Source organism: Gossypium hirsutum, chromosome D10 (assembly GCF_007990345.1).
Source record: "Gossypium hirsutum isolate 1008001.06 chromosome D10, Gossypium_hirsutum_v2.1, whole genome shotgun sequence".
In the NCBI taxonomy this organism is placed as follows: domain Eukaryota; kingdom Viridiplantae; phylum Streptophyta; class Magnoliopsida; order Malvales; family Malvaceae; genus Gossypium; species Gossypium hirsutum.
This window is the reverse complement of record NC_053446.1, coordinates 4,723,853-4,746,361: the sequence shown is the minus strand read 5'-3', so window position 1 is coordinate 4,746,361 and position 22,509 is coordinate 4,723,853. Positions and strand designations below refer to the sequence as shown.

Sequence of the window (22,509 nt, the reverse complement as noted above, 5' to 3'; positions counted from 1 at the left end):
TCTACATATATGTCATATTCATAAAATTTAAAAATATTAACTTTTTATCTATTTTGAGGTGATTTGATAAAAAAAATATAAATTTAAGAACTAAAAAAGATGCAAAATTAAATGAAAAGTTAAAAAATATTATTTACAAAGCTAAAATAATATATCAATCCAAAAGCAAACTTCAACTAAATTTTTTATTTTTAATAATTTTTTTATAATTTCAAATCCTCTTATTAAATTAAAATCGATAGTCAGAACATAAATCAGGTTACAAAAACATTGAGCCCAACCTTTTTTTTTTTGTTCACAGCTCATTTTCCAATTTTTGGAGACATGATCCAATTTTTGGACGCGTCAAAATAACAGTAATAGCAGTAATTGTACGTTACGGTACAAGCATATAAAGCAAAAGCTAGCGAGCGTCAAAATAACCGTCCCCTCTCGCCATCTCTCTCCGTTAGATTTTTTACTCTTTTATTAATTTCCAATCTCTCTCTCTCTCTCTCTCTTCTGTTCATCGTTCCTTTTCTTATTCTAATTCCATAAAATAACCTCATTCCCCCGGTAATTCTATATTTTTTAAGAACAAAATGTTCTCTTTAATTTCGTTTTTACTTTCGATTTTGGAATGATTTATTAAAACTTCTTTATTGTATGGATTCCGGTATTGTAAGATCGATCTCCTTTTTTATTGATTTTTTTTTGTTAGGTTTTATTAGGGAGATCCTGATTTAGACTTTTACGTTAAACTTAGTTTAATTGATCATCGAAATTAGTCATTCAATCAATTTATTAGTTTCTCTGTTTATTAATTGATTACGGTTTTGGTTCAAACTATTATTTTTTATAAGAACCAAAAAAAATGAAAATTAGAACCCTTAGGTAAAATTTTAGTTGGGATAAATTCTGCTGTTATATTAATCAGCTGTTAATTAAAGTAACTTAAGAAGAAAAATTACAAATGTATGTTGCTTTGGATTCTTGAGGTCTTTGATTACTCGATAATTTCACTGGATCGTGTTTCTTTTAATAAGCCGATTTGCTTGCTTATTTGCTTCTTTAGGTAGAGGATTTTAGTCAAATGGTTGTGGAATATATTGCATAGTTTTCTGTTTGACTATTTGTTCTGTTTTTTTTTTGTTTTTTTTCCTCTATTTTGTGTCAGTAAATAGTTTTAATTTAAAAGTTGAACGAACAAAACAGAGGGTGGGGTTTTATTTGGTTGTGGCTAAGACTGTCTTTTTAGGTTTCAAGGAATGGCAGAGAAATCGTGCATTAAGCGCCTTCAGAAAGAATACAGAGCACTTTGTAAGGTATTGTTTTCTCTCTGTATTTCCTGCAATTCCTTTTATTGTTACCCATGCTTTTTATATGAATTGCTGAATGCTGGAAATGCTTAGCTGTTGTAGAAGTCTTGTTAATATTATATAGTTAAACTTTCAGTCATTCTTGTCAGTGCAATTTTCTAAGTATTCACGTCTGTGTGATTTATAAACTCCTTTTTTGAATAAAAGGAAAATTTATGTCTCTGTTACCCTGTCCATGAGGCTTGTTACTGCAGAGCTTGCATCAGTGGTGATTGGACTGGAAATTTAGTTTTGTATGATATGGTAGTCTATTATCTGTTTTGTTTGGTATATCAATCAGCAGTTCAGCATTATGCTTAACTAACTTTGAATTTTTTTTTCAAAAAAGAAAGTTGGATATCTTTTCACTCCCTTCATTAATAAATTCGATAAGAAAATATGTTGATGCGAGAATGTGAAATTGTTATTAGTTTAACTTAATTCTATTTTTTTTTTCAGATAATTTTAACAGTTATTCTATGAACTTATAGGAACCAGTTTCTCATGTTGTTGCTCGTCCATCCCCAAGTGACATTCTCGAATGGCGTAAGTTTATTGAATCTTCCTTTATCTCTTTCTTTAGATAAAGCTCCATATACTCTAATACTAATGTGAAATCATCTTCTATAACAACAAGGAATTCGCATGCTATCCTAAGATTTTAGCCTTATAAAAGAGTGAAAATGATTGTTTTCATGTTTTCCCAAGCTATCAGAGTGATTCATATTAACCTAACTGTTGCTTAATTATTTATAGGGATCTCAGTTGAGATTCAAGTTTATAAAGCTTCCTGCTAGCTAAGTTGTAGACTGTAAGTTTGTGCCTGAGTGTGCAAAAGGCACTTGTTCATTTAGCAGACTTATGGAATAATTGTACAATGAGCTAGACTCCAATCTCTGTTGTCTTATATTCTTATTTTAAACATATCTAATTAAAACTTCAAGAAATTGCCTTTATGGAATTTGAAGTCGGCCTTAATTTGATTAGTTAATTTTCTTGCAAGGACGAGTTCCGATATTATAATGATCAGTAGATGGCATGTTATTCTTATGCTCATGCAGTTGAATGATAAAATCGGCTTGTTTTCTAGTTATTCCTAATGTTGGACTTGTAATCCAAGCTTCGCTAGTCTTTTTACACTGAATTGAGGTTGCAGCACTGGTTGATTATGATTAAATTAATTTGAGCTTCTTTATCTAAGTTATAGTGCTGATGTAGTAGATTTTATGGACTTCATCTAATTTTTCTGCTTCACTCTTTCAGATTATGTGCTGGAAGGGAGTGAAGGAACACCTTTTGCAGGTTGGCTAGTTTATCCCATGATAGCTTGTGATTGATTTTATCTCACTCATTGTTGTGTCTGGAAGCAGCTATATGATGCCGCTATCTTTGTTCTTTTTCTTGTCTTTCTTTTCTTTTTTTTTTCCTTTAATTTGATTTGCTAAGGTGGATATTACTATGGAAAGATCAAGTTCCCTCCTGAGTATCCCTACAAACCTCCTGGAATCACGTATGTAGTTTTTTGCGGTTTTGATCTTTACAAACTTTATGATAGAAAACACACAACTCTTTCTGACATCAAATTAAAATTTTCTTTCATGTAGCATGATCACCCCCAATGGACGGTTTATGACGCAGAAGAAAATATGCTTGTCCATGAGTGATTGTAAGTCTTTTGAAGATTAACTTAGATATTCCTTTTTATGTATATCCTTATAAATGATTCCCTTTTAACTTTGTTCATGTACTTTTTCAGTTCATCCAGAAAGTTGGAATCCAATGTGGTCTGTATCAAGGTACAGGATTTCAGTCTAATTGCATTTTTTTCCTGCGCCATATTTTCAAGCACTTATACTTGTCACAGAGTATTTTGACATGTGAAACAATTGGCAGATGTTGATAAATGCTTTTTTGTTTTATAATGCAGCATACTCACAGGGCTTCTATCTTTCATGGTGAGACTTGGAGTCTTTCTTGTGTCTTAATTCACTTAAATAGCAGTTTTGATAAGCTGCAGGTTCTACTTGCTTGCATTGGGAATATGCCCTTAACCCAAGCTGCCTTTTTCTTTTACAGATGGATAACAGTCCTACCACTGGCAGTGTAAACACTACAGCTGCTGAGAAGCAACGCCTGGCAAAAACATCCCTTTCTTTTAATTGTAAAAAGTAAGTTTATTATTATTTTAAAAAAAAGAGCAAGTTTATTGCTTTGCCTGCGTGGATTTTTTTCTTTCCATTTTTCTGTTTTTGAGGATCTAGGGCTCTTCAAATTAGTTTTACCTATTTTCTGCTACTATGAATGTGCTTTCACTCCTGTTAATGTTGTGCTTTTGAAGCTAAATTTACTAGCATTGGCTGAATTCTACATTGTTATTAGCTAAGTAGTTGCACATGATGTTAAAAGTGTTAAGTTGCATTAGTAATTTGCTTCTAGCTAGATCTTGGCACACTTCCAGTTGTACTTCCCTTTTTTCTTTCTTTTCAATTTATATTTTAAACTGTGTGTGGTTAGTATGAGGAAAATATTGCCATAGTTTTGTTTTCTGAACTTCTCGTGGGAATTCCTTTTCAAAATTGAGAAACACAACCTGTCTTTCTATGGCAGCCCGACATTCAGAAAATTGTTTCCAGAGTATGTCGATAGGTACAAGAAGCAGCAGCAGCTCATTTCAGAGCATTCCTCACCTGAATCACCTCAAGGAGAAAATTCAAAACCCAAGACGGAAAAACTTGTAGACTCTTCAGGGGAAGATGTTAAAAAAGTCATTCCAAGAAGAAAACAGCCGTTCCCAACATGGATGATGTTGTTGCTAGTTTCCGTCTTTGGAATCGTGATGGCATTGCCGTTGCTTCAACTTTAGTATGAACTGGGGTACAACACGGCAAAATTCGGTTATCGTTAGTGATATATACAGTGTCTAGTTGAGGGAATCCTTTTTCAATGCTCCTTAGGGTTGTGATGTTCTGAAAACAATGTATAGGGGAGTTTGATACAAGATTCCTAGGAGAGTAAGTTGGATCTTGACTGATTATTTCTTCTATGTGAAGTTGGTGTTGGTAATTTAACGAGTGAGATTGAAAAAAATACATGGCTTGAAATGTTGGTCGATTTTTAGTTCGACTGTCATAATTTTTATACTTTTATCCTCTTTATACTCTGAAATTAGCACACTATATTTACCGAATTATTCCTCACTGCATATTAAATTTTATTGATTAAATGAGTGTATTGATGACCAAATTTGAAGGAAAATACAAATATTATCAATGAAGAAAATTTAATTTTTTACTTTTTGAGCACAAAAATTGAATCACACACTTCATTCAAGTATATGAACAAGATAATTTGAGCATATTGTTTTACAAAGCAGGCACAACTTGGGATTAAAAGATAAAATAAAATTCGAAACAACGGAGCATTTTTCTTCCTCTCCTGTTATGTTAAACACTGACACCAGTATTTCCCTATCATCATTATACAGTCCATTTTTCGTTTTTGTATGTACAAAACACGCTCCTCATCTCTTGCTTTGTCTTCCTTTACTGGATTCTTTAAGTTTCGTTTGGATGGTTTTCACTAATAAAATCCCTGGGAATGCTTTAAATTTTCAGCTAAAATGGTGAGTGAAACTTCATACAGGTGGCAAGTTTTCATTTTTATTTTTTCTGTAAATAAATAAGCCCTGTAACGGTCAAAGCTGTTTTATGGTGCAATCAAATGTGAATATGTGTCAGAAGCTTACCTCAAATTTCAGGGAGAACACTTCACCTCAGCCTTAATGAATACGTTTGAATTGAGCAAACACAAAATAATGATTATTATTCCTTTCCAATCTTTCTTTTTTAATTTTTATGTTGCTTCTTTGGTTAAAAAGTTGGTTAGCTGGCTACATATCTGCTGGTTTTGCAGTATCAGTTTTGGTTTTCCATTAAAAAATAATAATACTAATAATACAAAGGAATGAATTCACTTGGCTATCCACCCCATTGCTATACTTCACACATACCAAATATACATAAAAGTTGGAACTTGGGTTTAGTTAGTTAGTTCATGTATATATACATCTAATGTTTTAGCAAAAAGAAATGTGTACATGTAAAAGCTTCTGTCATTTCAACTACCAAAACCTTTTTGGATTTCCATAATCTCCAATTTAGGGGTTTGATGGGGTTTCAAGTTTGGTGGTTGGACCCTTTTGCCTTAGATGAAATCATTCAAGTGGTTGGAATTCAAAAGATATCATTTGCCTTCATTTCTCATTTCACCTTTCATTTCCTTGCATATATGAATAGCATTCATTTATGATCTGTATCAACCAATGCCCTTTCCGTTTTTTCTTCTTTTAATGAGGCTTATGTTGTAACTTAAATTTTTATTTCTTTTATAACTTACAGGAAACCATGAACAAATCTCCAGCACATCAGCAATATGAGACAAGTGATTGTTCTTATGAATTTGATCCTCAGGTGAACTTTTCACAGGTAAATACACAAACCCTTTTTTCTTTTTTTCTTTTTTGGTTCTCTTCCACTTTTCTCTTTGTGAATTATCTTCCAAGGATCTTTTTAATCATGAACAAAGCTGCCTCTTTGTGAAACAAATTTGTTTTGACTTGTTTGCTTCAAAATCAGAATTCCTGTTAAGGAATTATGTGCTATGTTCATTTATCCGGTTTTGGCTTTCGACCCCTTTTCCTCCATCAGTTTCTAGAAGAAGCAAGACAACATGCAAGAGACATAAACTTGCAGCGGTCATCTTCATGTTCAGAGGAAGTGGGGAAGAAAAGGTTGGGAGCTGAGAAAAAGAGCAAGAAGTCATGGAGGATTTCACTCTTCTCATGGTGGAAAATTAACGGAAAGAGCAAACCTGGTTCGGATCCTGTCCATGTTCCTAATCCTTCCAAGCCAACTAAAGGTTATGGTTCGGGCCCATTGTGTACAACCACAAGGGGAATCAAAACACGGCACCAGCGTCCATCATCAGGGCCAGTCTCCATCCTTTTCACCCCCACAAGGAAAATGGAGAATGAGGTGCCTTACATGAGTCTTGACCAGCCTAATGATCCTTATCATATCAACACCTATGGACCTGTTTATTTGGTAACATAGTGTATCAAATAAAGTGTACTTGACATGGGGTTTCTGCATTAGTTTAGCCAAGAAAAATGTTGCCCCACCTGCAAAAAACTAGGAAACTTTTGTGACATTGAATGAGGTAAGTAGTTGGATCTTTCAACAATATGAATCTCAGTTCTGAAAAAAGATACATGGTGGGACATTTGACGCAGGATTTTGTAAGTAGTAACTAGAACCAGCTCTCCTAGTTGTGGAAAATGATTTTTGTAGCCATTGAACTTCAAAGACTCAATGATGGTTACACCATACTAGCACCTATTGTTGCAGTTCAATTCTAATGCACATTTGGAAAATCTAACATAATCAGTAATAATCTAATAGCATAAATTATAAGGCAGAATAAGGTCGGGTATGTGTAAAAATTAGCAAACTCTTTGCCTAGTTTCGCTCAAACGAAAATAAATTTCGCTCCAACGGAACAAGTCCTTCATTTCTCTTCTTTGTAGTCGCACTTCAACTTATTATCATGGAATTATATAAAATAAAGTGTATCAAATAAAGTGTACTTGACATGGGGTTTCTGCATTAGTTTAGCCAAGAAAAATGTTGCCCCACCTGCAAAAAACTAGGAAACTTTTGTGACATTGAATGAGGTAAGTAGTTGGATCTTTCAACAATATGAATCTCAGTTCTGAAAAAAGATACATGGTGGGACATTTGACGCAGGATTTTGTAAGTAGTAACTAGAACCAGCTCTCCTAGTTGTGGAAAATGATTTTTGTAGCCATTGAACTTCAAAGACTCAATGATGGTTACACCATACTAGCACCTATTGTTGCAGTTCAATTCTAATGCACATTTGGAAAATCTAACATAATCAGTAATAATCTAATAGCATAAATTATAAGGCAGAATAAGCAACAAAAGAGTTGCGGAATTGGATTAATAGCTTTACACTACAAGAATCCAAAGAAGCCATTGTTTCTGATACACATTTTGCAGGTGAAGAATTAAGATAGATTCTTTCCCCTCTTCAAAGACAGACATATCACCATTCCAAATATTTGTCTATTTCAGCAGCTTATATCATTAGTAAAACTGTTGTTTCCCAATAGAATCCCACAGTTTTCAAGGATGATAAGGGTGCAATTTGCTTATCTCAAACCATTTTCATGCTCAAGAAAATCAGCTCCAAATACTTAAAACAATCTATTTGGTAAACTTCAAGCATCAACTGAACAACTCCCTGAACTATTAGGAGCTACCCTTCTTTCCCTGCTTAAAAGTCTCTTCAAAGACCTTAATCTTGTAGGCATTGCAGACTTTGATTCTTCCTCTGGTGGATTCTCATTTCCATTCATTGGAACATCTATCACCAACATCCCTTCTTGCCTACTACTGGTAGATGCCATGGCAGAGGAACCAATAGAAGCGGATGATGCTGAAGAACCCTCATCCAAACAAGAACTACCGCTACTAACCTGCGTGTCATTACCCCAAAACAACACATTCGTAGGGAAACTAGGAGAATCTGTTGAATACCCAGAACCTGAACCATCATTTGGAGACTGAACATGAGCTTGAACATTGGTTTCATCAACAAGGTGACTTGGATTCTCAAACTCACCCCCAATAACAATGGGGTTTCTACAAAGAGGACAAGTCGAGTGTGATTGAAACCACATATCAATACAATCAACGTGGAAACCATGGTTACATTTAGGAAGCAGCCTAGCTTTCTCTCCTTCTATAACCTCACATAAACAAACCGCACATTCAAGCCCTTCTTTAAACTCGTCTTGACGGAAAATTAACGCAGGGAGGGAAGCGATAATTGTTGAATCAAGACCTTTACTTGTACGTTGAGGATGAGTAGTGTCTTGCCCTGGAGCAAAGACGAAACGGCGTCGGCTGCTACGGCGTGAAGGATGGGAAGATGGTTCTTCATTGCGCCACCAAAACCATTTAGCATAAAGATGAAGACCAAGCACAAAAATCACCACTAAGAAGAGAACTATTATGCCAATGGCCATGATCTTCCCTGTTATCGCCACTGCTGTTGATTCATAGAACCCAGGCTTATCCATAGCTTTGAAAAAAAAAAGAAAAGAAATTTTGCAAAAATTAGATTTTTATAATTTTTATGGGTAAATAAATGACAACTAACTTAATGAGAAACGGTCTAAAACTGCAGAACTCAACTGGGAGTTTTTTTTTCTTAAGCAAATGAGGGATACCCAAATGGGAAAAGCTCTAATTTTTTCCTCCTAAATCAACTAAAATTCAACACCAAAAGAAATTAATCAAAGAAATAAATAGAAATGGAAGGAAATGAGGGAGACCCCAGATGAGAAATGGGAATAAATTCTGAAAACCAAGATGTTGTTTAAGCAATGAAGACAAATTTGAAGAGGTGGGTTTTAAAGGGAGCAAGATAATGTATATAAAAGCTTGCAAGAGAATTCAAAGAAGGATCCCTAAAAGAAAATGACTATTTTGGGGACCTCAAAATCTTGAAAGAATCAAAGGAAAAATATAGATTCTTTTTAGGTATTTTGCTTTGAAAGAGATCAAAAAAGTAGGAGGTTGAGCTGAAGTGAAGAAGACGATGATTCTTGGTGTCCAACTTTATGACTCTTTTGTTAATAGCCCTTTAACATGATAAGCTGTGTATGGGACACTTGTAATCCTACCATTTCTTCTTCTTTTTTTTCTTTAAGAAAAAAAAAAGATCTTCCTTTAAATTAATGTAAACCCTCATCCCTTATCAAAGCTCTGATCCCCATTTTAAAGGAATTTCTTGCCACTAAATGACAATCAAAGTTTTAAACTTTTCTCAAATCCTTTTTTCTTGTTATGGTGTTGCTGAACTGAAAAAAAAAAAAAGAAATAATTTCCAAAAATTTTGTAGTTTAGAAGCAGAGCCGATCAATTACTCAACTAGAAAGATGAGATTTTCCACCACAATTAGTAGATTTGCAATGGCCATTTGAGGGGGTCTTTTGCCCACCACTACCTATAAAATTTCCAATCTTCACTTCCATTTGTCAATTTACTATCATACGTAAAGCCAGTTTCAGGGAGAAGGCTTCTACTTTGGACCACTTGGTTCATTTTTTTTCTTTACTTGCTTATATTTTAGGCGATGAAATAGCTACCTTGCTCCCATCTTCCCTTCCACCATTTCACCTCACAATTTTCATTTATACTATATGAGTCAACTGAATTAGTGATAATGCTTCAATTAAAATCAATCTAATATCATATCAGGATGAAATTAAAAAGTTTATAGTGAATGCTAAAACCGAATAGAAAAAAATTAGTTTTTATTAATTAAACTTTTCTAAAATTCAAAGGTCTAAAAGACAATGTCAAAAGAGACAATTTTACCAAATTCATATTCCGGAATCATGGTTCATTACTAGTGTTTAAATCCGTATGCTCTCTTTAAAATTCAATATGCCTTACAATGCATCTAACATTTATTGGTAAATTTTCTTATTTTATAATTATAAACTTTTAAAAATTTTATTACGATGCATTCAAGATATTATTTTAAAAATATTTTTTTGCTTGTGATTGGTGATTATGTAAGTACTCATCTTACTGGTCTGATCTTTGTAAGTAGAGTATAAGAACTTTTCGGTGATTTTTATAACTCATCATCTTTAGACCTCATAGTTAGGGGCAAAGCCAGAACAAATTTTCAAGGTGTCGAATGAAATTTTAATTTTTTATAATCTATATTTTATCATTTTTAAAGGATTAAATCAATTTTTTTAATTTTAGGGAGACTAAAGTACAAATTTACCTTCACTAATTTTAAATTTTAATTTTTTAAAAAAAAATTAAATAACAATTTTCTATTTTAGAAAAGTCGCAGCTCTGTCAGCCCGCTAAATTTGCCTCTGCTCATAGTGAACTATTGAGATAAATATGTCCAAAATTAATGTTTGTATGCAGTGTGAAATTGGGAATTGATGAATAAAGTTTTATTATTTTTTTAATGATTAAATTTAATGTAGGAAGTAATGTATCTAGAATCAAATTCCATTTCATCATAGCAATGGGAATGGAGGATATAAAAAGTGGGGGAAGATCCAAACACAAGCTTATTGCTAACCATTGAACAGCTTGTAACAATGGGAGGCAAATAAAGGTGAAAATAGCTTCTGTGGTTTTAAATAAATAAATAAAAAAGGTACAAATATTTTATAGGTGAAAATTTAGACTTTTATCGTGGCATTTACTGCTAAAAAACCATGCATATAGACCAGTACTAACCTTGGAGAAATACATCCAAGAAGAAAATCCCAGGTAAGTAAATAATATTTTTCTATGTATAAATATGAGATTATGAATATTAAAATTAGAAAGACATCTCTAAATATTGATGGTATGAACAAATGAAAAAAAATTATGGTGTGAATCACTGCACAAGAGTGTGGAGAAACCCATGGTGCAGTAGGGAGTCAACCCACCCTTTATATGAAGGTTGGAGGTCAAGGAAAAGGAAAAAGGGGCTTGGATTATGTTGTTATGAAGCATGAGGTTGGCATGTACTCCGCGGGATTGAGCCAACCTTACATTACAGTGGGAGAAGGAGTAAAGAGTTTACAAGCACAAAAATTGAACTTTTAACATCATGCCATTGTCATTGAATTATATCAACAAATTAAACCCTATCAATTTCTTCGCTTACTTAAGAATGTATCGGATTAAAAGTTAATTATATATAAATTCATCTTTCCTTTTTCCCTTAGAGAATCTTGAACTACATTAACATTGCAGTGGAGTTAGAAGCTGTAGGATAGTTGTTGTTTGTAGTAAGTATAGGATGACTTGAATCACCAAGTGGGTTTTTTGACATAAAATGAGCAGTGTACCCATGCTTTGTCACCATTTTTGCACAAACATAGAGCTTTTGATGTGTAACGAGGAATTAAAAAGTCTATGTATAGGCTCACGGGTGACGTAAATTATGCAAAATCTTTCCTTGTTACTTTTGTTTCAACACAAATTCTCAAAAGAGAACCGAATCCTTGGATTCTTCATTGCTTTGCTGCGAAAATACCGCTGAATTTGCACCTATTTTTCAACTTCGGAGTCCATTTAAATTTGTCTTCTTTTTTCTCCACCAATTGGTGTTTTAAATGGTGGGGTGATTTTTAATATGAAAAGTATGGTGGGGTGATTTTCAACTTAGGCTGCACCAAAATCAAAATAGTTTAGCCAACCTAATACCCCGTACTTGAACTTGAATTTTGACTATATCTAAATATATGTAAATTATAAAAATAATCACTTTTATTTACCTCAGATTATATTTTAGTCACTTATGTTTAAAATGTTACGTTTTAGTCACTTGCGTTATCGTTTTGTTACAAAGTGGTCACTCTACTGTTAAACTCCGTTACCTCCCTAATGGCGGTCCTACGTGACAGTCCAAACGGGTTTTAAATGCCAACTTGGATGTCCAGTTGCTAGGATGAAAATAGGCTTTTAATTAAATAAATTTAATTTGGATTGCCACGTAGGACATCCAAGTTGGCATTTAAAATCCATTTGGACTGCTACATAGGACTGTCGTAAGAGAGGTAACGGAGCTTAACGGTAGAGTGACCACTTCGTAACAAAACGATAACATAAGTGACTAAAATGTAATTTGAGGCAAATAAAAGTGACTATTTTTGTAGTCTACCCTATAAATATAGGTAAAACACTTTTCTCAATTTTAATATTAAGAAAATTGGTCCCTTCAAAAAAATTGGAGTAATTTAATCTCGTTAATTTTGAAAGTGAACAATTATAAACAATTAACCATGGTGTTAATGTTTTCCTTCAATTGCATATAATTTTTATTGGTATGATAACAAATTTAGTACTAAATGTATATATATTCTATGCAAATGTTGCAGACTAAATTTTCAATTCAAGACCAAATTAACAAAATGTGTAAATGTTGTGTAATTTAGAGTGAGCAAGGTGGCAGTTGGAAGAGGTGCACTGGTTCTATGCAGCTGAAAGGGGCGGCGGTGGTTGCTGGAGGTGACGGTGGCTGCTGGTTAAGGTCGGGTATGTGTAAAAATTAGCAAACTCTTTGCCTAGTTTCGCTCAAACGAAAACAAATTTCGCTCCAACGGAACAAGTCCTTCATTTCTCTTCTTTGTAGTCGCACTTCAACTTATTATCATGGAATTATATCATCAACAACCTTCGTACCTTCATAAAAACAAATTAAAATAAAAGACAAAAATAAAATAAAATGATTCGCCAATCTAAAAAAAAATAAAAAAAATAAAAAAAAGTAAATAATAAAAGGAAATAAAAAACTAAAGACTTGGGTTGCCTCCCAAGAAGCGCCTTAGTTATAGCCATGGCATGACTCTCTCAAAATTTAAGCATTTCGAAACTTGATGACGACGTCTTAATGATTTACACATTCTCCCTAATAGTACTTGAGTCTTTGTCGAAGAAGTTTTATTGCTTCGTAAAAAAACATCTCTAAAACTCAAAAATTTTAACATACACAAGTTCAACTTTCAAAGACTTAGCTTAAGTCGTGATTTTAATAAGAAAATATATTGCATTGGCTCAATTCGTTTTCGAGCAAACCTTTTACCATGCCCCCGCTTCACCTTCTAGCATTTTTGTACTAGCTCTTTAATTGAGAACTTCAAATTCTTTAGAGATCTCAAGTGTAAATTCAATGATTCAAACTTTGACATTAGTCTATCATACTTTAGAATATAATCGAAAGTGCTCATAAATTTCTTAACCACGTCATCTTTTCTTTTAGCTTCAAAAATTAAAGTAATTTGCACAGAATCAAGCGAATAAATGTTCTCAAAAGAATCATAATTAACTTTGTCTATCACACTAATTGAGAAGCATTCTTCTTTATCATTCGAGTGTTTCAAATAAGAGAAATTTTTAAAATTATTTTCTCATCATTGACCCTTATGGTAAGTTTACCTTCTTCAACATGATTTTGTGCTCTTCCAGTCGCAAAGAATGGTCTGCCAAGAATAAGTGGAACCTTTCTATCTTTCATATATAAGATAATGAAACATGTCGGAAAAATAAACTTGTTCACCTTTACTAGCACATCTTCAACCACCCCTTTGGGAAACAAAGAGTTCTATGTACCATTTGTAACGTGACTGAGCTATAGAGAGTGGCATCAAATTAGTGTTCCCTCCCAAATCGCAAAGTGCCTTTCCAAAAGTATGCGAGACGATGGCATAGGGAATTGTGAAACTCTTAGGATTCTTCAACTTAGGAGGAAGCTTCCTCTGAATTAAGACACTGCACTCCTAAGTAAGTGTTATATTCTCATAATCACCTAGTTGTCTTTTCTTCCAAAAAAATATCTTTCATAAATTTTACATAGCTAAGCATTTATTCTAGCGCTTCAACAACATGAATATTAATGGATAACTTTTTTAACACCTCAAGAAATTTTTGGAATTGTATATCCATCTTATTCCTTTGCAATATTCGTGGGAATGATGGAGGAGGATATTTCGATTTAATCGCCTCCGTTGATGGCTTCATTGCTTCTGTTTCATGGTAAACATATTCTTTAGGGTTTTTGTCAAACTCGACGGTACTCTCGCCAATGTGTGGAATAGGCAATTGATTCTTTGAATTCATCTCATCTGAAGGAGAAGCGTTAGGTATCTCCTTACCACTTTTAAGGGCGATTGCCTTGCAGTGCTTCTTCGGATTATTAGCATTAGGAGGAGGCTGAGTGTCTTATTACTCTTATAGTAATGCTCTTAAATTCTACTATGGATAGCCTAAGCTAACTGACCCATTTGAGTTTCCAAAGCCTTCATCCTAGCATCAGTTGCCTGTATGAATTGTTGAAGTAGCTCTTTAGTAGCCGATTTCTTCTCCACTGCCTGCTGTTGTTGCCAATGTGACCTTTGAAACTGGTTTTGAGAAAAACCTAGAGGTCCAATCGGCCTAACTTGTGAAGAACTACTTTGATTATTTCCCCAAGAAAAGTTGGGGTGAGTTCTTCATCCCGAATTATACATGTTGGAAAAAGGGTTATTCTGTTGTCTTCCTGGATTTCCTACAAATCCAACCAGTTCTGCTTCAGTTATGCACTGCCAAGAATGATGGTCATCCCCACACTGATCATAAATGGCATAAATTGGTCGCTTCCTGAACCCCGATTTTCTCATCTACATCACGTCTCAAGGCAGCCACTTCAGTGACAAGGGTAGTCATCACATCAACCTCTACTACTTCAATCAGTTTCTTTTGATTGCCCTAATTCTACTTGAAATCCATTGCGAATTATTCTGTCATGTCTACAATTATCTTGGCAGCTTCTTTAGGTGATTTACTCAACAATGCCCCATTAGCTATTGCATCCAGATCGCCTTTAATGGACTCCCTAAACCCAGTGTAAGAAGTCTGAATAAACAACCATTCGAACACTTGGTGGTGAGGATATTTCTTTTGCATGTCCTTAGAACGTTCGCATGCCTCATGTAAAGTTTCCTCTTCATATTGCTAGAAACTAGTAATGTTATTCCGCAATTTTGTTGTCTTTGCTGGAGGAAAGAACTTAGCCAGAAGCTTTTTCACCATTTGATTCTAAGTTGTAATCGACTCATTGGTCAAGCTATCTAACTGGTCTGCAAGTCGCCCAGTTAAAGAAAATGGGAACAACCTTAATTTTACAACTTCAGTAAAAACGCCATTAAGCTTGAAAGTATTGCATAGCTTGATGAACTTCTGCAGATGTTGGTTGGGATTTTCATGAGAGAAACCAGAGAACTGATTAGCTTTGACTGTCGGTTTAATCTCAAAATCATTTGCTTCCACTGTCGAAAAGCAGATACTAGTACGAAGCCCTTTGGCATACGGGATGACATAGTCTCTGATACACCTAAATGCAACAGGGACAATAGAAGGAACTCGTACATTATTCTACTGATTAACATTTTTATTCTTATTAGAATCAACCATTATTGACTCTTTGTGTTTAACCTCGGAATTGATCCTTAAACGTCTCAGTCTTTGTGGAGTCCTTTCAATCTCCAAGTGGTAGCAAATTTAGATTTTGACTTCTATGCGTACAAAAGCCAAAGGTACCTGAAAATAAGACAAAAAATATATTTGACTTAGGCAAAAAGTAATTAAATTGATGTTAACAAAATTAGCAATTAGCTACTAGACAACGACGCTGATCAAAAACCGCCCATGCAAGTATATGTATTATTCCAAGTCGTATAAAATACCGGTCCCGCATAGAGTAATTACTAATCAAAACGCCAATCACCAAATATTACTCTAAAAACCTATCCAGATTAATCGAGAATACAATTTTCCACTAATTTAAAAGTAAATAAAAATAATCAATGCAAATTATAAAAAAAACAATCAATAGTAAAACCCTAGGATTACAATTTCATCCATTGTGTTAGCTAATTGATCCATCTCAACCCAATTTATCCTAATAGAATTGATTATTAACCTTGGGAACTAAGATTCCATTAATTCTCTTCCGAGGAATTAAAGAACTAATTTAATCTAACTATTGAGCTATATTCCTATGTCAATAATGTAGACCAAGTTGATTAAGAATAACCTCAATTGTGACTACCTAAGATAAGCAAGTATATTCCTATTCTAATTACGAACCACGAAGTGACTCATCTAATTAAGACCGAGATTTATTCATTCTAGACCTAAAACGAAAAGTCTTCTTTCGGTTTCTTTAGGTTTTTTCAAACTAATAGTTGGTCATACTATTATCAAAGAAGAACAAAAACGAATAAGTAATAGAAAATCTATCAATAATAAAAAGAGATGAAAATAAATAACATTCAATTAATTAAGCATGAAATCCATCGTAACCCTAAAAATTTGATTTAGTTCATGGAAAATTTGCAAAATATCTTAAAATTAAAATAATAACCAAAAATAAGAAAAGGAAATAAGAAAGAAAAAATATGGAGAAGCTCCATCTTCTAATTGAAATCTATTGATTCTTGATGCGTGAAAGCTTGGGCAACTCCTCCCTTTTTTTTTCCTCTTTTAAAGTTTATTTTCCCCCCTTTTTATAACCCCTAATAATCGTAACTTTTTAAAAAATTATCAAGTATATGCACCGTTCCGTTGGAGCGGAAAGTTGTCAATTTACTTTCATTGGGGTGGAGACATTTTTCATTGGAACAGAAATCTACTTAATATCAAGTTATTCTTTCTCATGCTTTGTCGGACTTATATTGAATAAGAATACATAAAAAATTAGTCCAATTTAACACTAAATATATACTTAACTTAAAACGTGAATGAAATAGGATTCCTAAAATCTAACAAAATTAAATTATAAAATAACTAAAAATCCTAAATTCCTACTAAAATAAAGAACAAATAATTCTAGAATATTAGAGTTATCAAAGACCAAATTAACAGAATTTGTAAATATTGTGGGCTAAATTTATTAAATCAATAGCAAATTGACAGGAAATATAAAATTTGATGACTAAATTTGTTATTATGCAAATAAAAAATATGTACAATAATAGAACATTAGCTTTGAAATTAATTATCCTTAATTACTCAACAATAAATTTCTCTAATTTTTTTAATATTAAAATTTATAAATATATGGTTTTGCATTAAGAATTTTCTTACTTTTGGTCGTTACAATTACAGACCACATCAAATGAAATTATATCTAACATGCTTTTGGTTGGCATTCAAATTAAAGCTAAAGTAATTTACTACAAAAATATATAATCTTGCTTGCATAATTGCATACCATATTTTCCACCGTTAATGCGGTGCTATTTGTAACATTGCTTTCGTTGTCCATTATCGAGAATGGTGTAATAATAGCTAAAGCAATCATGGCGCCTCTTGGGTACTCTAAGAAATCATTCAGTTTTTGAATGTTCATACTTTACTCTTCACATTACCATAATATATTAATTGTAAGCTTGAATTAATAGGCTTAATCATTTTCTATAGCTAAACTCGATTTTTTTTAATATACGCAGAGTGACCTTTTTGCATGCAATTAACCGACCAATGTTGTGAAATTGAAACAATGTAGTTGCTCTCGCATGATTTTACCACAATTTCGGGCTTTTAAGTGTTACTGTGTAGTGTACTGAAAAAGAGAGGGGGGATTAGACAAAATGATGAACAGAGAATTATTTTCAACCTCATAATGGCCAGCCGCTAACATAAATAAAAGTGGTGGTTGAACTGTGAGCATTGATTACCATCTTTTTAGGCTTTTGAGAAAGTTAATTATATAGAAAAACTTAGGGTGCGTTTGGTTCGCTGTATTGGATTAGAGGTGTATTGGATTAGAGGTGTAATAGCTAATCCACTGTTTGGTTTAATGTAATGGAATAGAGGCGTAATAGTAATCTTGTGTTTGGTTGAATGGAATAGAGGTGTAATAGCATAATGGAAAAAACTAAAATGACTAGAATACCCTTAGCATAAAATTGTTTTGGTAAATGATTATTGTTATTGTTATTTAAATTTTAATAAGATTATTATTATCAGTAATAAATATTTTAATCATATTTAAACATAATTATAATTAAATATATTTTAATTAAAATATATAATTTAATAAAATTCTTAATAATCAATATTCTTATATGAATTTACTCAAATCATAATATATGATACTATAAAATATAAATTAACATAATTATTAAATATATTATAATTAAAATATATAATTTAATAAAATTCTTAATAATCAATATTCTTATATGAATTTACTCAAATCATAATATATGATACTATAAAATATAAATTAACATAATTATTATTAAATATATTATAATTAAAATATATAATTTAATAAAATTCTTAATAATTAATATTCTTATATGAATTTACTCAAATCATAATATAGATAATTTAACATAATTATTATAAAATATTTTATAATTAAAATATATAATTTAATAAAATTCTTAATAATTAATATTCTTATATGAATTTACTCAAATCATAATATAGATAATTTAACATAATTATTATTAAATATATTATAATTAAAATATATAATTTAATAAAATTCTTAATAATCAATATTCTTATATGAATTTACTAAAATCATAATATATGATACTATAAAATATAATTTGAAATAATTAATATTAAATATATTTTAATTAAAATATATGATTTAATAAAATTTAAAATAATTATACCTAATAAATTTTCTTATATGAATTTGTATAATTTAAAATAATTAATATTAAATATAATTTAATAATGATATATAATTTCTTAAAATTCTTGATAATAAATTTTTTATATGAATTTATATAATTTAAAATAATTAATATTAAATATAATTTAATAATGATATATAATTTATACATTTAACCAGTGCCAAGCATTATGACTTTTAAGCAATGTTGAACTTGATCACCCAAATTTTCACAAATACTGCTAATTACTTAATTCAAACTGCATTGTACAAAATGCCGGTCAGATCATTTCAACCTTCCAGCTACCAACTAATATGTTTTCCAATTTTCTAGCCCACCCAAACTTTACAAAATGCTAGATAGCATATTAGTCACAATTATATTCACATCACTAACTATATCCGAAAATGAATGACCCTGGGAAAAATTACAAATATTACATGGATTTCATTCAATCAATGTTGATGTAGAAGCATCCTTGTCATCTGTTGAAGTTGAGTCAATGACCTAATACAAGTGCCCTCCTCGCATGTCTTTAAGCATGTAAGGCTGATTAGTTCCCGAATAAAAACTACAAGACTACTTTGCATTGGCAACTTGTCTTCAGATCCCTTGCTTCGGTGTTTCCCGTATACAGCCTCAAATTCTCTAGACTTACTGGCAGCTGTTCGTAGTACTGAGTCAGGAAGCCATGAAATGATTACCAGTCAGGTGACATTCATCATAGCAGATGCTAAAATTTTGCAATTCAGTCGATTCTCTATAAACAAAGATGTAGATAAATACAACAAAATACATCTACATCTTTTTGTCCTAAAGGTTCTTAATAACAGAAGGTATTGATTAATGCACATTTCAATAATCTGAGAATATGAACTAAATTCAAGGAAAAATCAACACTAAAATAGCAATGAGCCCTGCATTTTACAAATTTTCACTAAACAAATTGGCAGATAAGACTTCAAACTGATGCTGTACAACTCAAAATATCTCATTCACTCTCACTGCACCTAATATAATTTGCCAATTATAAATGCTATAAACTTCAATTTAAAAAATATATTATCCAACAGAAAGCAGACACACCTTGGAATTGTTCCTATAGTCCACAGCTAAACGGTGGTAGTGTGTTGAAAACATCCCTCGGCATTGCACCTAATATAACTCATATTTCAAATTAACTCATATTTCAAATTACAGCAAAAGGGTCAACAAAGAACTTAATTTGGAAGGTTTCAAAAAGATAAGTGAAAATTTCTGCTTGGACTGATGGAAAAAGTTGCACCAACTTACAAAATGGAGGACCTAATGCACATGTTTAAGGAACTGCTACAAAGATTTGATCGTCAGTCAACTAAGTCCGTCCATGCCAAAGCCCATAATTCAAATATCAGTTAAAAGAAATGAAATAAATGACACTCACACTTCTCCAATATCAGATTGACAAGCAGATCAGACAACTAGAAGAACAATAAATAATTGAAATGGCCAAAGAATCCTACTTTCAGTACCCACTGCCATTTTATTGGGCTTGAATTGGTAACACAAACACACACAATCAAGAAATTAAATGTAGATGAAATCTAACCTTGAATAACATTGTTATCTTGGTCAATTTTTTCCAATGCAGGAATGCAAAATGCTGCAGTTTTCCCAGTTCCATTTTTGGCTCTAGCAAGAATATCACTTCCAGTTAAAGCAATGGGAATACTCTCTTCCTGAATAGGAGATGGTCTTTCAAAGCCCTTCTCATATATTCCCATAAGAAGTTCACGTTTCAGAAAGTAGTCTTCAAATTCATTTCCTTTGGTAGCAGTCACATCCTGGCACAAATTTAATAGGCAGATCTGTACATAAGCGTCAAAATTAAAATTTTAAAAAGTATCCAAATACCAACAAAAGCACTGTCATGCCCTGTGTGAAATTTATATCAGAGAAACAAGATGGAGTGCTATCGAGGATAAAGAAATGAAATTGCAAGCCTAAAAATGGCCCTTTATTCAGAAGGCCTCAACATCAAGGAACTAGTATCAGTGTCCTTAAGTTATAATATTTGGAAACTGTCCATTCAAAATCATATACCCTATAGGAAATTAATGAGTAATTCACCTGCATTGCCTAAATAACATAAGCCAGAAATTTTTCCTTCGAGAATTTTCATAGCTTAACGAAGGTATGGCAATTATATATAGCGAAATAAACAAAACCAATGCTACAATTTCTTTAACCATAACTGGTAAAAGCAGAAACTTCAAGGAATTTTTAAAACGATAGGTGAGCTATGCAATATTATTAAAAAGGTTGTATTAACTTCAATATCTACTCGATTAATATCATTAACAAAAATACCTCCGTTTTGTAGCGTGTATCTGATGGTGGCATCTTTAGCCTTGCCTTCCAATCTTGTGAACTGAAAGATGAAAAAGAATGTAAAACCGTGCACAATTCAATATGAAATACATAAAAGAAAATTCAATAAAAAAATCAACAACTGTAAACAATGCACAAGAAATTTAATTTGTGAAAAAAATATAATTATGAACATTCAATACGTAACATGTACAAGAAAATTAAATAAAAATTAATCACAAATGCAATTAAAAAGAAGAAAGGAGAAGAAACAAAAAAGAACCTTGAGTCGACGGCTTCAGATTGTACGGTCTTCTCGACCTCATCGGCGACAGTGGAGTCATTTCCGCCGGGCAATTGGTTTCGTCTGAGCCACTGCTGTTGATGTTGTTGCTATTGCAGATGATGATGATGATGTTGCTGTTGTTGAAAATGATGATGATTCTGCACCAAATTTCTCTGCGCATACTGCGGTTGCTCCGGCCTCGATTGAAAGCTAGGGTTCGCGTTCGCTCCGCGGCCACGGCCGAGCACCGATGGATACCTCCCTCTATTATTCATAGCACGGCCCTAAACTCCCCAAAAAACAAACAAATTCTAAAACCTAGGAAAAAAACAGAAATCTATATATACAACCGCAAAAAAGGAAGTTAAAGAGTGGAATTTCTTCCAATGGGTTAACGCCGTAAATAGTGGCAAAACCGAGGCTCGTCCTACGAAACAACGCTGCTAGGGTTGGTTAGATGAAGAAAAAAACCGGTTAGATGGGAAATTTGAAATGAAATGGTGGGTGCTGCTGCGCAGATCTATTGAGAAAATAATAATACAAAAAAATATATATAACAGGGAGAAGGAGAAACGGCGAGGAGAGTGGAGAAGAAAGGTAGAAGGAAGAAACAGAAGACTTTGGGTAAGACATAAGCGTCAATCGGGAGGCTAAAACAGGGAAGAAAATTGAATTAGCACCTAAACTGAGCAAAAGGGATGTATTACAAATCAGTGGATTTCACCGATTAAGTAAGTAACGTATTACACCCGTAATAGCATTACCATGAACCAAACAATGGAATAAAGGGGGCTTAAGTGGGCCCACTGATTAGGGGTGTATTGGCTATGCCAATACACCCAACCAAACATGCTGTTAGGGGCATAAGATCTCAGGCCGGATTTTTACTCTAAGTTAATGGTTGAAATTACTCTCAAGCTTTTCATGTTTTGAGGTTGAAAACCCTCCATTTTACACCATGGAGAAAATAAAGAATCTTATTTTGTATTTGTAATATTTAACTTACAAATTATATGGTTCTGTTGATAAGAACAATGAACTATGGGGGGATTTGAGAGATCTTCAAAGATATTAAGTAGTTAAAAATAGAATTTTGCCTTGTAAAAAGAATGCTTCTTAATTACAGTCTACCTGCTTGTAATTTGTAGGCAAAATCAAACGATGAATAAAAAGAATATGTATGTATATATATTAGAGAATAGAAGTAGTTAGTCAGTTGTGAGGTTGTTGACTAACTACTTCTATTC

The 22,509-nt window shown here is 32.6% G+C and overlaps 4 protein-coding genes and 1 non-coding gene across 12 annotated transcripts; 3 read left to right on the top strand and 2 right to left on the bottom strand.

Annotated features, from left to right (window-relative positions):
• The first annotated feature begins 407 nt into the window (after nt 1-407).
• LOC107913834 (ubiquitin-conjugating enzyme E2 34) lies at nt 408-4,454 on the top strand. 4 transcript variants are annotated; one of them, XM_016842479.2, is made up of 10 exons: nt 408-555; nt 1,238-1,304; nt 1,829-1,883; nt 2,601-2,639; nt 2,784-2,847; nt 2,942-3,003; nt 3,094-3,133; nt 3,265-3,292; nt 3,414-3,505; nt 3,945-4,454. In XM_016842479.2, exons 2-10 carry the CDS (start codon nt 1,248-1,250, stop codon nt 4,198-4,200), a joined length of 693 nt encoding a protein of 230 aa, XP_016697968.1. In that variant the 5' UTR covers nt 408-555; nt 1,238-1,247; the 3' UTR covers nt 4,201-4,454. The 4 variants fall into 4 exon arrangements, with proteins under 4 accessions (XP_016697968.1, XP_016697970.1, XP_016697971.1 ...); XM_016842481.2 differs by having other exon boundaries at nt 414-555; nt 1,246-1,304; XM_016842482.2 differs by having other exon boundaries at nt 428-660.
• An 895-nt stretch (nt 4,455-5,349) lies between these two features.
• LOC107913833 (uncharacterized) lies at nt 5,350-7,235 on the top strand. 4 transcript variants are annotated; one of them, XM_041102893.1, is made up of 4 exons: nt 5,350-5,561; nt 5,735-5,821; nt 6,044-6,477; nt 6,992-7,235. In XM_041102893.1, exons 1-3 carry the CDS (start codon nt 5,505-5,507, stop codon nt 6,446-6,448), a joined length of 549 nt encoding a protein of 182 aa, XP_040958827.1. In that variant the 5' UTR covers nt 5,350-5,504; the 3' UTR covers nt 6,449-6,477; nt 6,992-7,235. The 4 variants fall into 4 exon arrangements, with proteins under 4 accessions (XP_040958827.1, XP_016697967.1, XP_040958828.1 ...); XM_016842478.2 differs by lacking the exon at nt 6,992-7,235 and having other exon boundaries at nt 5,355-5,561; nt 6,044-6,721; XM_041102894.1 differs by lacking the exon at nt 6,992-7,235 and having other exon boundaries at nt 5,364-5,648; nt 6,044-6,721.
• Nucleotides 7,236-7,331: 96 nt separating this feature from the next.
• Nucleotides 7,332-9,237, bottom strand: LOC107913832 (RING-H2 finger protein ATL3). Its single transcript, XM_016842477.2, has one exon. It carries the CDS (start codon nt 8,500-8,502, stop codon nt 7,639-7,641), a length of 864 nt encoding a protein of 287 aa, XP_016697966.1. The 5' UTR covers nt 8,503-9,237; the 3' UTR covers nt 7,332-7,638.
• Nucleotides 9,238-14,867: 5,630 nt separating this feature from the next.
• On the top strand, nt 14,868-14,974 carry LOC121222744 (small nucleolar RNA R71). Its single transcript, XR_005920115.1, has one exon. It is a non-coding gene; the product is annotated as a small nucleolar RNA R71 (small nucleolar RNA).
• Nucleotides 14,975-18,904: 3,930 nt separating this feature from the next.
• Nucleotides 18,905-21,805, bottom strand: LOC121222337 (DEAD-box ATP-dependent RNA helicase 6-like). Of its 2 annotated transcripts, none has more exons than XM_041102891.1 (5): nt 21,260-21,805; nt 20,977-21,037; nt 20,216-20,450; nt 19,714-19,782; nt 18,905-19,318 (listed from the first exon to the last, which is right to left on the bottom strand). In XM_041102891.1, the coding sequence occupies exons 2-4, from the start codon at nt 21,007-21,009 to the stop codon at nt 19,727-19,729; spliced, it is 324 nt and encodes a 107-aa protein (XP_040958825.1). In that variant the 5' UTR covers nt 21,010-21,037; nt 21,260-21,805; the 3' UTR covers nt 18,905-19,318; nt 19,714-19,726. The 2 variants fall into 2 exon arrangements, with proteins under 2 accessions (XP_040958825.1, XP_040958824.1); XM_041102890.1 differs by having other exon boundaries at nt 20,216-20,474; nt 21,260-21,765.
• Nucleotides 21,806-22,509: the final 704 nt, after the last annotated feature.